The sequence below is a fragment of the Lepidochelys kempii genome, chromosome 10 (assembly GCF_965140265.1).
Source record: "Lepidochelys kempii isolate rLepKem1 chromosome 10, rLepKem1.hap2, whole genome shotgun sequence".
NCBI classification, from domain to species: Eukaryota; Metazoa; Chordata; order Testudines; family Cheloniidae; genus Lepidochelys; species Lepidochelys kempii.
This window is the reverse complement of record NC_133265.1, coordinates 50,409,306-50,422,193: the sequence shown is the minus strand read 5'-3', so window position 1 is coordinate 50,422,193 and position 12,888 is coordinate 50,409,306. Positions and strand designations below refer to the sequence as shown.

The 12,888-nt window shown below is 41.8% G+C and overlaps 1 protein-coding gene across 5 annotated transcripts in view; it reads left to right on the top strand.

The window, feature by feature from the left end:
• Positions 1-12,888, top strand: part of TMEM266 (transmembrane protein 266) — a 189,051-nt gene that overhangs the window by 98,894 nt on the left and 77,269 nt on the right. For 4 of the 5 annotated variants that reach the window (XM_073303518.1, XM_073303517.1, XM_073303520.1 and 1 more), the window contains one exon: positions 11,393-11,498. In XM_073303518.1, coding sequence (XP_073159619.1) covers positions 11,485-11,498 — 14 coding nt within the window. In that variant the 5' untranslated portion in view covers positions 11,393-11,484. Of the gene's footprint in view, positions 1-4,870; positions 4,892-11,392; positions 11,499-12,888 lie in introns of those variants that run through there. The other variant, XM_073303522.1, reaches the window with a different exon arrangement.

Genomic DNA, 12,888 nt, shown 5'->3' with positions numbered 1-12,888 from the left:
GTCACCCATTCTGCTATTAAAACCAGCCCAAACCTGCTAACCTTTAGAAAGATGAGTAAAACCAACTTTTTAAGCATATCATTGCAAATTTTCTGTTATTTACTGAAGCAAAATAAACTACACCTCAGGTGACAGTTTGGAAATTTGAGGGATGATGTGACAATAAGAGGATGCTGTCCCTGAGTAACAGCTCCAGTAGATCCCAATGCTTGCCCTGATTAATAAGCTTATTACTGAGAGAGCTAGTAGTGACCTTGATATTTAGGTTGCCTAACAGTTTCCATTATAAAAAATTCTTCTTAGGCTTTACTTTTTCTAACACCTCTACTATTTGTAGCAGGCCTTTAAAATTCAGCAGAGAGAAAACCCTCAGGTTAGAGAAGTGCCTTTTCTTTGTCGCATGAAATTCTGTTCAGCTTTAGCCAAGTTACGGATGGTTAAAAATCATGATTTTCCCTGCTCTGGTTTGTGTTTTTTCAGGAAAATTTTGGAAGCATGACAAAATAATAACTGAACATAAACATTTGAAAGATTCTGGGTTTATGTGCCATGAAGGTCCCAGAAGTGCAGTGGCATGCACTGCATTGAGAATCCTGGGTTGCTGCTGGAGCAGCAGTAGGGAGTGGCGAGCCATATCGAGCTCCCTCCAACCTTCACCACAACATTATACCTGGCATGTTGCCCCAGAATCCAATCCCCATCCCTCCCTCTCTGAGGGGGCACCAAATTGAGCAGGTGCTCCCCCAATTTCTGGGTTTCTGGGAAAAGACCCAGGCTGGGCTCCCTCCATAAGTGTCCTGGACTAAGTGTACATAGCCCCAGCCCATTCCTCCCCTTTGGAAACACAACATGGGACAGAAGCACTCCAGCTCCCAAGGAGTGGGAAAGGGCTGGACTAGGCTCCCTCCGAACCCTGCACATGGAACCAGAATCCTATTTCCCTACTGCAGATGATAACCTTCTCCTGCTGTTAGCTAATGTTAGGTCCTGTACCTCACGCTGTGCTGCAGTGCTGAAGGTTCAGTGTTCAAACCTTGATAATGATACATAATGAAGGGATTGTTACAGTTGTACATAATAGAATTTATTTTTTCATTTTAAAAACTGGGAAATTACATATAAATAACCTGTGGATATGGATTATGAGATAGTCTTTAATTACATGATCACATACTATTTTTCCACAGCATTCTGGTTCATTCTTGGCACAGGATGATCCACAAAGGGGTAGAATTAAGGCTGCATGAGCAGCTGCAAATCGGGCATTTCCCAATGTTTGAGAGCTTGATTTTCCAACCTAAACATCTTTTTTTTAATATATACTTTTCTTTGTAATATAGTACCGCATATACACTTGTTGACCAGTAAAGTCTTCATGATTGCAAAAGCCACCCTTGCTTTCCCTTTCTTTTTAATATGAAACCTTCTGAAATCCCTCTTGTTCCCCTGCAAACTCCTCTGGAATTCCTTACGTTAGAGCTGTCAGAAGGATTAGGAATCTGCAATGTAAACATTTGATGTACGCCAGCCTGTTTCCAAAATGATAACAACATTCATTTACTGTTGATGCCTGATATGTGATATTTTAATATTCACACATTTTTTTCTAAACAGCAGTTTTGTTTTGGTTTTTTCAAAACAAGTGTTCATCTTGTTGGACTACCTACATGCCATGTTTGGGGTTCTAAAAATTGACTTCTCTGAATGCAGCCCTTTTTTTTTTTAAATGTAGTAAGTACAGAAAGCATCTTCTTACACTGAAAACCAACTGCATGGTTTCCTTCAAACGTTCAAAAAGCATTCATTTAGAATGAGAAATATATTTACTAGAGCCCTGATGGTGAGAGTCATGTGTCAAGCCTAACCAATTGTAAGAGGAGATATTCATTTTAAATTTTAAGCCATATCTGTACAGGAGTTGGTGAAAACTCTCTCCGCCACCACAGCATCTACAAAGCCCTAAAGTGCAGAACTGTTTGGGGCAGTGGCCCTGCCAAATCCTAGTTATAGTCTCACGGTTATAAAGTGGAATCTTTTCCAGTTGTGAGGAGTTTATGTTGTTGAAGGAAATTACTTAGATCAGTTACTGAGCCTCTGTTGAGGCAAAGCCGTGTCTTGAGGGACTAAATTCTAAGTCTACTCCACTTGAATTGAGGTCATTGTTGCTCACTGAAGTGGTGACAGAGCTGTAGGCTGTAGTTTATAAACTGGACCCAAGTTTTTCCTGACTGAGGAATGCCAGCAAGGAAGTGTTGTGTTCTCTGTCGGGGAAGATTCTTAGTGCCTCCCTTCAGAAGAGCAGCCTCTAAGAAACATTTTTGAGGCATCACTTGATGTGGAAAATGTTTCCAGCTATGGACCTGTTTTGAACCTTTATTTGGGCCGATTGAGAAGATTACAACAGGGTAAATCAGACAGCCTCCAGAATTCTCAGGGTTTCTTGATTCGATGCAATAGTGTTTCAGGTTTCAGTAAGGTGCATAAATTGCACTAATAGTGCTGGTTAATGATCTTTTCCTGACAGTGAATGAAGGTCACATCCATGCTGATCTTATATTTTTCCTTTTTTTTAAAGCTCTCATCTACCTTCCATGCTGTTGATCATGAAGTTTTTTGACACATCTGTGGTTCATACCCAGAGGTACATGGAGCCACTCTATTTCTTCCTTTTTTAAAAGATCCTAGAGCTGTACTATTAGGTGATTGATTAACCACTCCCTCCTCTCCTTTGATGACTCCATCCATTTCTCTTTCCCTCTAGGTTTCTAGATAGCTCCATGACTTAACTTATGATTGACTAACAGGCATAGCAAGAATTTTGATGTTTCCATCACTTCCTATTTAACTTTAGAATAGGTATAATTTTCATTCACAGATTGAGATTAGAGCCTAATGTAAAAAAATATTTCCAATGTATGTTCTATTTGTGTAAATGCTTCAAAGTCACCGAGAAGTTGAAAAACGGGAAAATCCTGTAAAACAACCCTTAGCAACCCTGGCATTCACTCCAGCTCTTCATTTAATATTGCTGAATTTATTCGCTTTCAGAGCATGCTTCCAGGGTTCTCCATTCCCCCCCCACCAAGGTTTTGCCAAGGTGGTGTGTGGAGGAATATGAGGATGGGGTGGTGGAGGTTAAATTTTGTTGCTTTGGTCAGGTAAATAGTTCTGGTTTAGATTTTCATTTCCTGTTTGTATTCTTTTGTACAAGAATCTAGAACTGTATTGTATGTACTTTTAAAGGAATGTTACTAAATATATAAAACTAAATAACCTGGACTGCGTGCTCTCGATATACAGTGACCTCAGTTCAGCTGCACAGAGCACAAGTGAGCACAGAGTTTGGTCCAAAATGTTTCAACTGCACCTTCCCCTCCCCTCGTCCTTTCTTCTCTCTCTCTCCCTCCCTCTTCTTAGTTCTACAGCGCACACATAGCTTGTTGTATTTGCATATATGTGGTAAGGCTGTGTAATAAAATATCCTGTTTGTAACGAAAAAGTACCAGGGTACAGAGTTTTAAGATTACTCTTGAATTTTTGTGATTACTATCTGTGTGCGCAATATACACACACATTCTTGCACACTTTTTACTCTTATGTATCACCTTTCATCCCAAAGTGCTTTCCAAACTGTAGCGCATACATATAGTCCCCCTGAAATTCAACCACCTCTTGGTTGGCAGGCAACAGGCAGTTAGTGCATTGTATGGCCAATAATATGTAAAGCAATCCATAAAGGTTAACAAAGTAACTCAAACAGGGAAGAGTTCTGGGTAACAGCACCAGCGCAAACTCCTACTCTAGAACCATAGCATATATAATATCCAGGCAGAGCAGACAGGAAATTTTAAGATCTTATCTGAGAAGGACACACAGTGAACTGTATAGAATTTAATTCATCTACCCCAGAAGAATGAAGGGCTAAATCAACCCTACTGAGATTTGAACCTATGATGTCAGGGAGTCTATACATGATAGACATAAACCACTGGCAGAGGGGTACAGGGTTGAGGGAAAGCAGAACCACCATTTTACCCCTGGGAAGAAGGAGGCTGGGCATTCACCTCCCCATTCCCCTGTTACTTGTCCCAAATTTTCTGTACAAGCAGAGGTGTCCAAGAGGTGCTATCATTGTAAGTCCACTGGGCACCTGAGGAATAAGTGTCCCTTGCTGAGTGGAAGCAGGCATCAAGTAACACATGAAGCTGCTACTTCTCCAAGCCACGCTGCGGCCTCTTTCCACACAGGATTTGTAAAGCTTGCTTCCACACAACCAAGCAATGAGCATATGTATGCTGTTAAAATCAATGGTGAAGTGCTTCTTGGATTGAGGGACACATGTGCTGAGATTTCTGTGGTCAGGAGGGACCTGATCCAGGAGAAGGATTTGTAGCCAGGTAAAATGGCAGAAGTAGAACTGGTGGGAGGTTACAAAGTCCTTGCACCTTTAACTAAAGTGACACATGCAAACTAAGTATTTGCAGGCTGAACTGACTTTTGCAACGGTGGCACACAATTTTGTACCATTTCTACTAGGGAATGATTTCTTTAATGTGGCAGAATCTGTCCCAGGGTTGGTTAGCAGTGAGAAAGAATTTTGTGCTAGAAGCCCCGGTGGCGGTGGCAGGGTGGGGGTTGGGTGGTGAAGTCACATGGGCTGCTGGGGGAATAAGAGGGTGTCTCTTAGATTCCTCTGTAGCAGTAAAGAATGCAGCTTTGGGGGCAGGGATGATTGTGGCCAGTTCCTGTAGCCCCGGGGCTCAAGGCAAGTTCCAGAGGGAGGGGCTGGACGGAGTCAGGTCCTGTCTCGCAATCATTTCCCCGGGAGAAGGGAATGTATCACCTTGTTACAGGGGGGCCACCCCAGCCGCTGACTGCCAGGAAGTTGCAGGTCAGCAGGGGGCAGGGCCTGCCTTGGGGTGCACAGAGACATGTGTCCTGAAGGTGGAATTTGGGGTCCTGGTGACCGCTGCGGTGGGAACAGACCCCAAGGACTGTGTAGCTAGAAGCAAGCCCAACCTGAGTGAAAAGGGGGGAATTTTGCTGGCCAGTGAAGGGTCTGTCATAGCTGGTAGCTGTGAGCCCACAGCTGGACCAGGGTCACCTTCCCTTTTGGGGGACACTGGGATGTCTGGCCCAGAGGGGAGCCCAGAGGGGGAACCCCAGACAGAAGGGGGGGGGGCAGAAAGTCCACCCACCTTTTGTAGGGAAGATCTTTCCCAGGAGGAGGGTGAAAAGTCTGCATTTAAAATGCCAGACCCCTCTCCTGTGGATCAGGTTTTAAGAGAAAACTGGGGGTCAGATCTCCGGGAGGGGGAAGTCCATCCAGCTGACCTTTTGGGAACAGAAAGTGGGGTGTCCAAAGGGGTCTTACCAATCCAAAGCACCCCAATGAAAGATGTTGTTCTTGGTATGCGTGTAAGAGATAAAGCTGTCTCTCCAAGACAGGAGGGGAAAAATCTCTGCATGGGTGAAACTTCACAAGGGAGTGAAGTCCAGCCCAGAGAAATTCCAGAGGGAGGGGCCGAGGGCAGGCATGATTGCAGTACACCTTTTCCTTGCCAAAGCCCCAAACCCATGCCTGAATTGAAAGCCTTCTCCAAAGAGGCAGAGGAGTCTGCATCAGAGTGCCTACCAGGGGGCACAAAGAACTGGGAAAATGCGGTAGACACTAAACAAGCTAAATTGTGTGAACAAAATCTGTCCACTGTAGATTTGCTGTTAATCTTGTGTCTTTTACTATTTCATCTATGGGTCAAGACAAAGGAGTTAATACTAGTGGTTAACCCTTTAAAGATGTGGGACAGACCTGATTTGTGGAAGAAATTGTTGTACATGCTAGGGATGGTGACAAGACAGCCCCACAAGCATATTATTTTTCACCCTATACCTGTAAACAGACTGGAAGCTTGGCACAGCAGCAAAAGCATAATAGGCCCATGCTGCTATGTAGAAGGAAGCCAACCTGGTCACCTGCCATATTTGTTATACTTTCTGCACTTCGGGATGGTTTGTTCCTGCGCCCTCAATAAGGCTTCTTTAAAATACAGCCAGTTCTCCTGGACTCCTTGCCTCCTCATATTAGCTTCCCAGGGGATCCTGCCCTTCAGTTCCCTAAGTGAGTCTAAGTCTGCTTTTTGGAGGTCCAGGGTCCATATTTTGCTATTCTCCTTTCTTCCTTTTGTGAGGATCCTGAATTCAACCATCTCATGGTCACTGCTGCCTAGGTTGCCACCCACTTCTACTTCCCCTACTAATTCTTCCCTGTTTGTAAGCAGTAGGTCAAGAGGAGCACAGCCCATAGTCGGTTGCTCCAGCACTTGTACCAGGAAGTTGTCCCCAACACTCTCATTGTGTATATCTCTGTAACTAAATAACCCATCAAATGAGAAAGAAGCCTTGTGGAATGCAAATGAAGAAAAGTGCTAATTTCAAAGCAAGTGGTCATTGTGTGTGCTGATCGGAAGTCAAAGACTCATAATGTATTCCTCACTTTCCATCATCAAAGGAAAAACCCACATAGGTAGAGATCCTGTCAGTTTGTTTTCTGTGAGAAGAAGCTGTAAGTATGGATTCAAGGAAAGATCCTGGATATCTGGACTGTTTGGACTTTTACAGGAAAGTGTACCAGATGCAAAGGAAGCTTACAAGAAGTGGAAATTTGGACAGATGACTAGGGAGGAGTATAAAAATATTCCTAGAGCATGCAGGGGTGTAATCAGGAAGGCTAAGGCACAATTGGAGTTGCAGCTACCAAAGGATGTGAAGGGTAACAAGAAGGGTTTCTACAGGTATGTTAGCAACAAGAAGGTCAGGCAAATTGTGGGACCCTTACTGAATGGGGGAGGCAAAGTAGTGACAAATGATATGGAAAAAGCTGAAGTACTCGATGCTTTTTTTGCCTCGGTCTTCACAGACAAGGTCAGGTCCCAGACTGCTGCACTGGGCAACACAGTATGGGGTGGAGGTGAGCAGCCCTCAGTGGTGAAAGAACAGGTTAAGGACTATTTAGAAAAGCTGGACGTGCACAAGTCCATGGTTCCAGATCTAATGCATCCAAGGGTGCTGAGGGAGTTGGCTGATGTGATTGCAGAGCCATTGGCCATTATCTTTGAAAATTCGTGGCTATCAGGGGAGGTTCCAGATGATTGGAAAAAGGCAAATATAGTGCCCACATTTAAAAAGGGGAAGAAAGAGAAACTGGGGAACTACAGACCGGTCAGCCTCACTTCAGTCCTTGACAAAATTATGGAGCAGGTCCTCAAGGAATCCATTTTGAAGCACTTGGAGGAGAGGAAGGTGATCAGGAACAGGAAACATGGATTCACCAAGGGCAAGTCATGCCTGACCAACCTGATTGCCTTCTGTGATGAAATAACTGGCTCTGTGGATATTGGGAAAGCAGTGGATGTGATATATCTTGACTTTAGCGAAGCTTTTGATACGGTCCCCCACAGTACTCTTGCCAGCAAGTTAAAAAAAGTATGCATTGGATGAATGGACTATAAGGTGGATAGAAAGCTGGCTAGATTGTCGGGCTCAATGGGTAGTGATCAACGGCTCGATGTCTAGTTGGCGGCCGGTATCAAGCAGAGTGCCCCAAGGGTTGGTCCTGGGGCCGGTTTTGTTCAACATCTTTATCAATGATCTGGATGATGGGATTAATTGCACCCTCAGCAAGTTCGCAGATGACACTAAGATGTGGAGGAGAGGTAGATATGCTGGAGGGTAGGGATAGGGTCCAGAGTGACCTACACAAATCGGAGGATTGGGCCAAAAGAAATCTGATGAGGTTCAACAAGGACAAGTGCAGAGTCCTGCACTTAGGAAGGAAGAATCCCATGCACCGCTACAGGCTGGGGACCAACTGGCTAAGCAGCAGTTCTGCAGAAAAGGACCTGGGGATTACAGTGGATGAGAAGCTGGATATGAGTCAGCAGTGTGCCTCGTTGCCAAGAAGGCCAACGGCATATTGGGCTGTATTAGTAGGAGCATTGTCAGCAGATCGAGGGAAGTGATTATTCCCCTCTGTTTGGCACCAGGGGTATTGTGTCCAGTTTTGGTCCCCCCACTTCAGAAGGGATGTGGACAAATTGGAGAGAGTCCAGCAGAGGGCAACAAAAATAATTAGGGGGCTGGGGCACATGACTTACGAGGAGAGGCTGAGGGAACTGGGGTTATTTAGTCTTCAGAACAGAAGAGTGAGGCAGGGATTTGATAGCAGCCTTCAATTACCTGAAGGAGGGTTCCAAAGAGGATGGAGCTAGCTATTCTCAGTAGTGGCAGATGACAGAACAAGAAGCAATGGTCTTAAGTTGCAGTGGGGGCAGTCTAGGTTGGACATTAGGAAACACTATTTCACTAGGAGGGTGGTGAAGCACTGGAATGGGTTACCTAGGGAGGTGGTGGAATCTCCATCCTTCGAGGTTTTTAAGGCCCGACTTGGCAAAGCCTTGGCTGGGATGATTTAGTTGGGGATTGGTCCTACTTTGAGCAGGGGATTGGACTAGATGACCTCCTGAGGACTCTTCCAACCTTAATATTCCATGAAAATTCTACTGCATTATAACAAGATACTACAATGCAAGTAACATTCCACTAGTTTTCATGAAGTTCAAACGCCAAATACACTCTTATACATTTAACAAACACTTTGATCTATACGAATACACAAGTGCATGGGACTCTGGCATGAGCTGGCACCTTGTCTGCCATCGTCACACTAGGTATAATTCATTGTGTGCCTTGGACTTTCTGATTTTGTTCCTACATGCTTGGGCTATTCTTTTGTATGCCTCCTTATCAGTTTGTCTTTGTTTCCACTTTTTGTAGGATTCCTTTTTGATTTTCAGGTCATTAGAGAGCTTGTGATGGAGCCATACTGTCCTCTTACTATTCTTCTTATCTTTACTTTGCTTCGGGATAGTTTGCAGTTGTGCGGTTAATATTGTCTCCTTTAGAGACTGTTAGCTCTCCTGAACTCCTTCTCCCCTTAGATTGTCTTCCCATGGGAGTTTACCTACCAGTTCTCTGTGTTTGTTAGTCTGTTTTTTAAATCCATTATCCTTATTCTTTTGCTCTCACTCCTTCCTTTTCTTAGAATCATGATGTCTATCATTTCATGATCACTTTTACCCAAATTGTCTTCCACTTTCAGATTTGCTACCAATTCCTCCCTGTTGGTCAAAATCAAATCTAAAATGGCTGTTCCCCTGGTTAATTCCTCCATTTTCTGGAATAAAATGTTGTCCCCAATATATTCCAGGAACTTATTCGAAATTTTTTGTTTTGCTATATCATTTTTCCAAAAGATGTCTGGGTAGTGAAAGTCCCCCATTACTACCAGATCTTGTGTTTTGGATATTTGTTCTAGAAATGCCTCATCCACCTCCTCTTCCTGATTTGGTGGTCTGTAGTCAAATCTCCTTTCTTTTATCTTCCCATCACTCAAAAACAGTTGATGGGGTTTTGATCAAACTTTCCTTTAAAAATATATCACATTCGAAAATTTCAGCCCAAAAGGTAGAAGCTTTAGGGAGCTATGAGCTTCTTAATACAAAGCTCATCTTGAGAAGTGTTTTGTAGCCTTATCTACAATAGTCTCTACCTTTAGCCACTGTAGGCCCAGTTCAGCAAATCACTCAAGCATATGTTTAAATCTCATTAAAGTCAATGAAACTTAAGTAAGTGCTTTGCTGCTTTAGGAGCATAATGCACAAACTTATAGCTAGGGCCTAAGCCAAGGTCTACTGAAGCCAATGGAAAGGCTCCCATTGACTTCAAATGAGTGTTGGATCAGCCTGCAGTGCATCAGAATGAGTTTATCTAAGTACATATGCAATTCTGGTTTTAATCAGATTTTTTAATTGCAAGTTTTTAGATCAGTATGGTATATATGTTAATCTATACAATTATTTATTATTTTAAGGCCAAATCATGCTTGTTCTATTCAGATGAATATTTCTATTAATTTCAGTTGGTCTACCTGCATGAGTAAAGTGATTAAGATTTAGACCCTAGCCTTCTGAATACCCATGCATATAGGCAATCTAAGAATAAATTAATTGGCTTTTATTGTGTTACAGGCATACAGTATATGAAATAATGCTTTGGAAATTGCTATTCTAGTAATTATTGTGTAGTCGTTATACTAGCAATTTTAGGTTAATTATTTGATATTAAGGGATTGCTGAGGGCCATACAGTCAATATATTAAACATCTTTATAATATCCTATGAATTTTTGTTTTATTTTATGCATTTTTGGAAAAAGAAGTATAGGATACCTAAATGATCTGAATGTTGCAACTTGTAATTGGTTTAAGTAATGTTTACAACTCAGGAGACATTTTAGTACAATAATGGCAATTTTTCGATGTGAATGTCAGTTATACCCTAACTTCATACATTTGTATGGCACTCATTATAATGTTCTCCTAATTAATAAGAGTACATTTTTGTCTTTTACCAACAGTCTCCTTAACTTCATTATGGCTAATTACATGCACTATATAACCCTGGAAACAGCTTTTAAAAGTCTCTCATTATATTACTCAGATTCATTTTTATTTTTTATCACTACAGTTTCCGAAATACTTAATTTAAAAGGGCAGAAGCTTGTTTTGTTTAGATTTGTATTTTGGACTTTTACATTGTTTTTTACAATGTAGGGTTGAATATTAGTGCTTGTGACAGCAAGGCACATCAGCTGCTGCCAATGGCTTCATTCTAGCGAGCTTGTCCACTACAGTTTTGGTGTTGCACCTCAGTCCTGTGATACAGCACAAATGCACAGGCATACGTTTGGCCTTGAACAAAGATTGCCCGTTATGCCAAACAGGTTAATGGGCTTGATAGGTAAAAACATTCTCTAGATACTAGACAGATCATTATACATGAGAGTGTGAGTTAAGACCAAGGAGAGCTTTCCTAAAGATGCTAAGAGATTTAGCAGCACAAGTCCCACAGAAGTCATTCGGACTTGTGCTCCTAAATCCTTTCACCTTAACTAACACTCTAATATGTACAAGTCTGTATAGTATGTAGAGAATAAGCTCCCTAGACTTTGTGAGGACTTGTGCTCCTAAATCTCTTTGCCTCTTTTGAAAATCTGCCCCTAAGACCTTGCCCATCACTCTAAATTTTCTGATTGTTTAAAGCCAAGCCTGTAATGTTATTTAAACGTAAGGGTGGGGTGGGGGGTGGAAAGCTACAATAAATTTGCAAAGTTCTATGATGAGGCAATCTTAACCCAGAACAGAAGCATCACCAAAAAAAGTGGGGGGTGGGGTTTGTGGCATTTGTGGAAAACTGCTGTACAAACTGAATTATATGGAAATGAATGTTACGCTAACTGCAACTGAGTTCTTGATAATAAGTTTTACCTCTTGTAGAAACCTTGCCTTGAAATGCTGAAAATTGTCTGCAGAGGAGCTGAAGTTAGTTAATTACTGGAACAACTGCTGATTTATTTGCATCTTTCAACATGACCAATCCCCAGTAAGTACCATATGAGAAAGTTACAAATTCTTTTCCATTCAATGAGTCAAATCCCATTCATGCAAAATCCTCTGTGCCAAATTCTCTTGATCCCAAGGAGGTTGCATCAGTATTGCTGGGAAGAGAATTTTAAGTTTCGGATAAGAGATGCAGGATTTGCTCAGTTGTCTGCGGACCCGGAATTAGTGCAACAACAACAAAGTGAATATGCAAAAAGAAAAGGAGTACTTGTGGCACCTTAGAGACTAACCAATTTATTTGAGCATGATTCTGAAGTATTGTTAATACTGAATGACCAAGAACTAATATATAAAATTATTTTCAGGTCTATCTAAATTTTTGTTTTCCTCCCAACAAGCCTGTGTTAAGATTATTAGTCAGCGCTGTTTCATTTGCTTTTTCACGGTCACTTCATTATCTAGCTCTCATTTAATCTACTTAAGAGTCTAAAAGGTTAAAAAAAAAAAACATACAGTGAGAAGCTGAAAGGGCTTCTCTAACTCTTTTCACAGTTTGTTCTGTAATACTGGTAGTCAGACTGTGGTCCACTTCCAAACTAAAAGCCAGCATCTTCAGCTAGTATGTGGTACAAAAGCATTAAATCAGAGAAGAGAAATGTCTAGCCAAATACCAGAAAAAAATCTCCTGCTAATTAGATCTTTTTAGTCAGTGAAATAATTTTCAGTGGAAGTGGTAAGCCATTCCTTGAGGAGACATGTAAAATTAGACTGGACAAAGAACTAAATAAAGGGACAATGGCTAGATGACCCAAAGGATCTTTTGCACTCATTTCTATGACTGTGTGAAACAATCATAGGTCATTGCGAGCCTTTTACTTCAGTCATAATAGTGTCTTCACATTGTTAAAGGGACCTTCCCAGGTAATCTGTGCAGTGGTTCTACTCCCTTCTAATTCTAATGTTCAGACTCTGAGCAATACTGCCTTTTCCCACCTCTTCAATTTAGACTTTTATCCTTCTTCATCCACGTCTTATGTTCCAGGTTCCAAATTCTTACAAGACACGATTTAGGCAAGAGGTCTTCTAAATTACTCAGTTTTTGTGAGAAAGATGAAGTCTTATTCAGGTTGGTTGAATAACTGGAGGATTTTAATAAGCTCTTTTAAAAAAAAATCATTGCAACTTTTGCAGTCAAATAAGAAAGGAAAGTTGGGTGTAAGACACTTTTTAACTGCATCACTAAGAAAGAAAAATACCTTCCCAACCGTCGCACCTATCTGTCGAAAACTTGAATGAAATAGCCTGGCATTTCTTCAGAAGTTAACAAGCTCTCCCGGATTAACGCTAAAGAGGTTTATGGTTACAACACAATGTGAGTCAAATGGAAAGGGAGGCATTCACTGGAATCTGCAAAGAATCTGTCCCTGCTG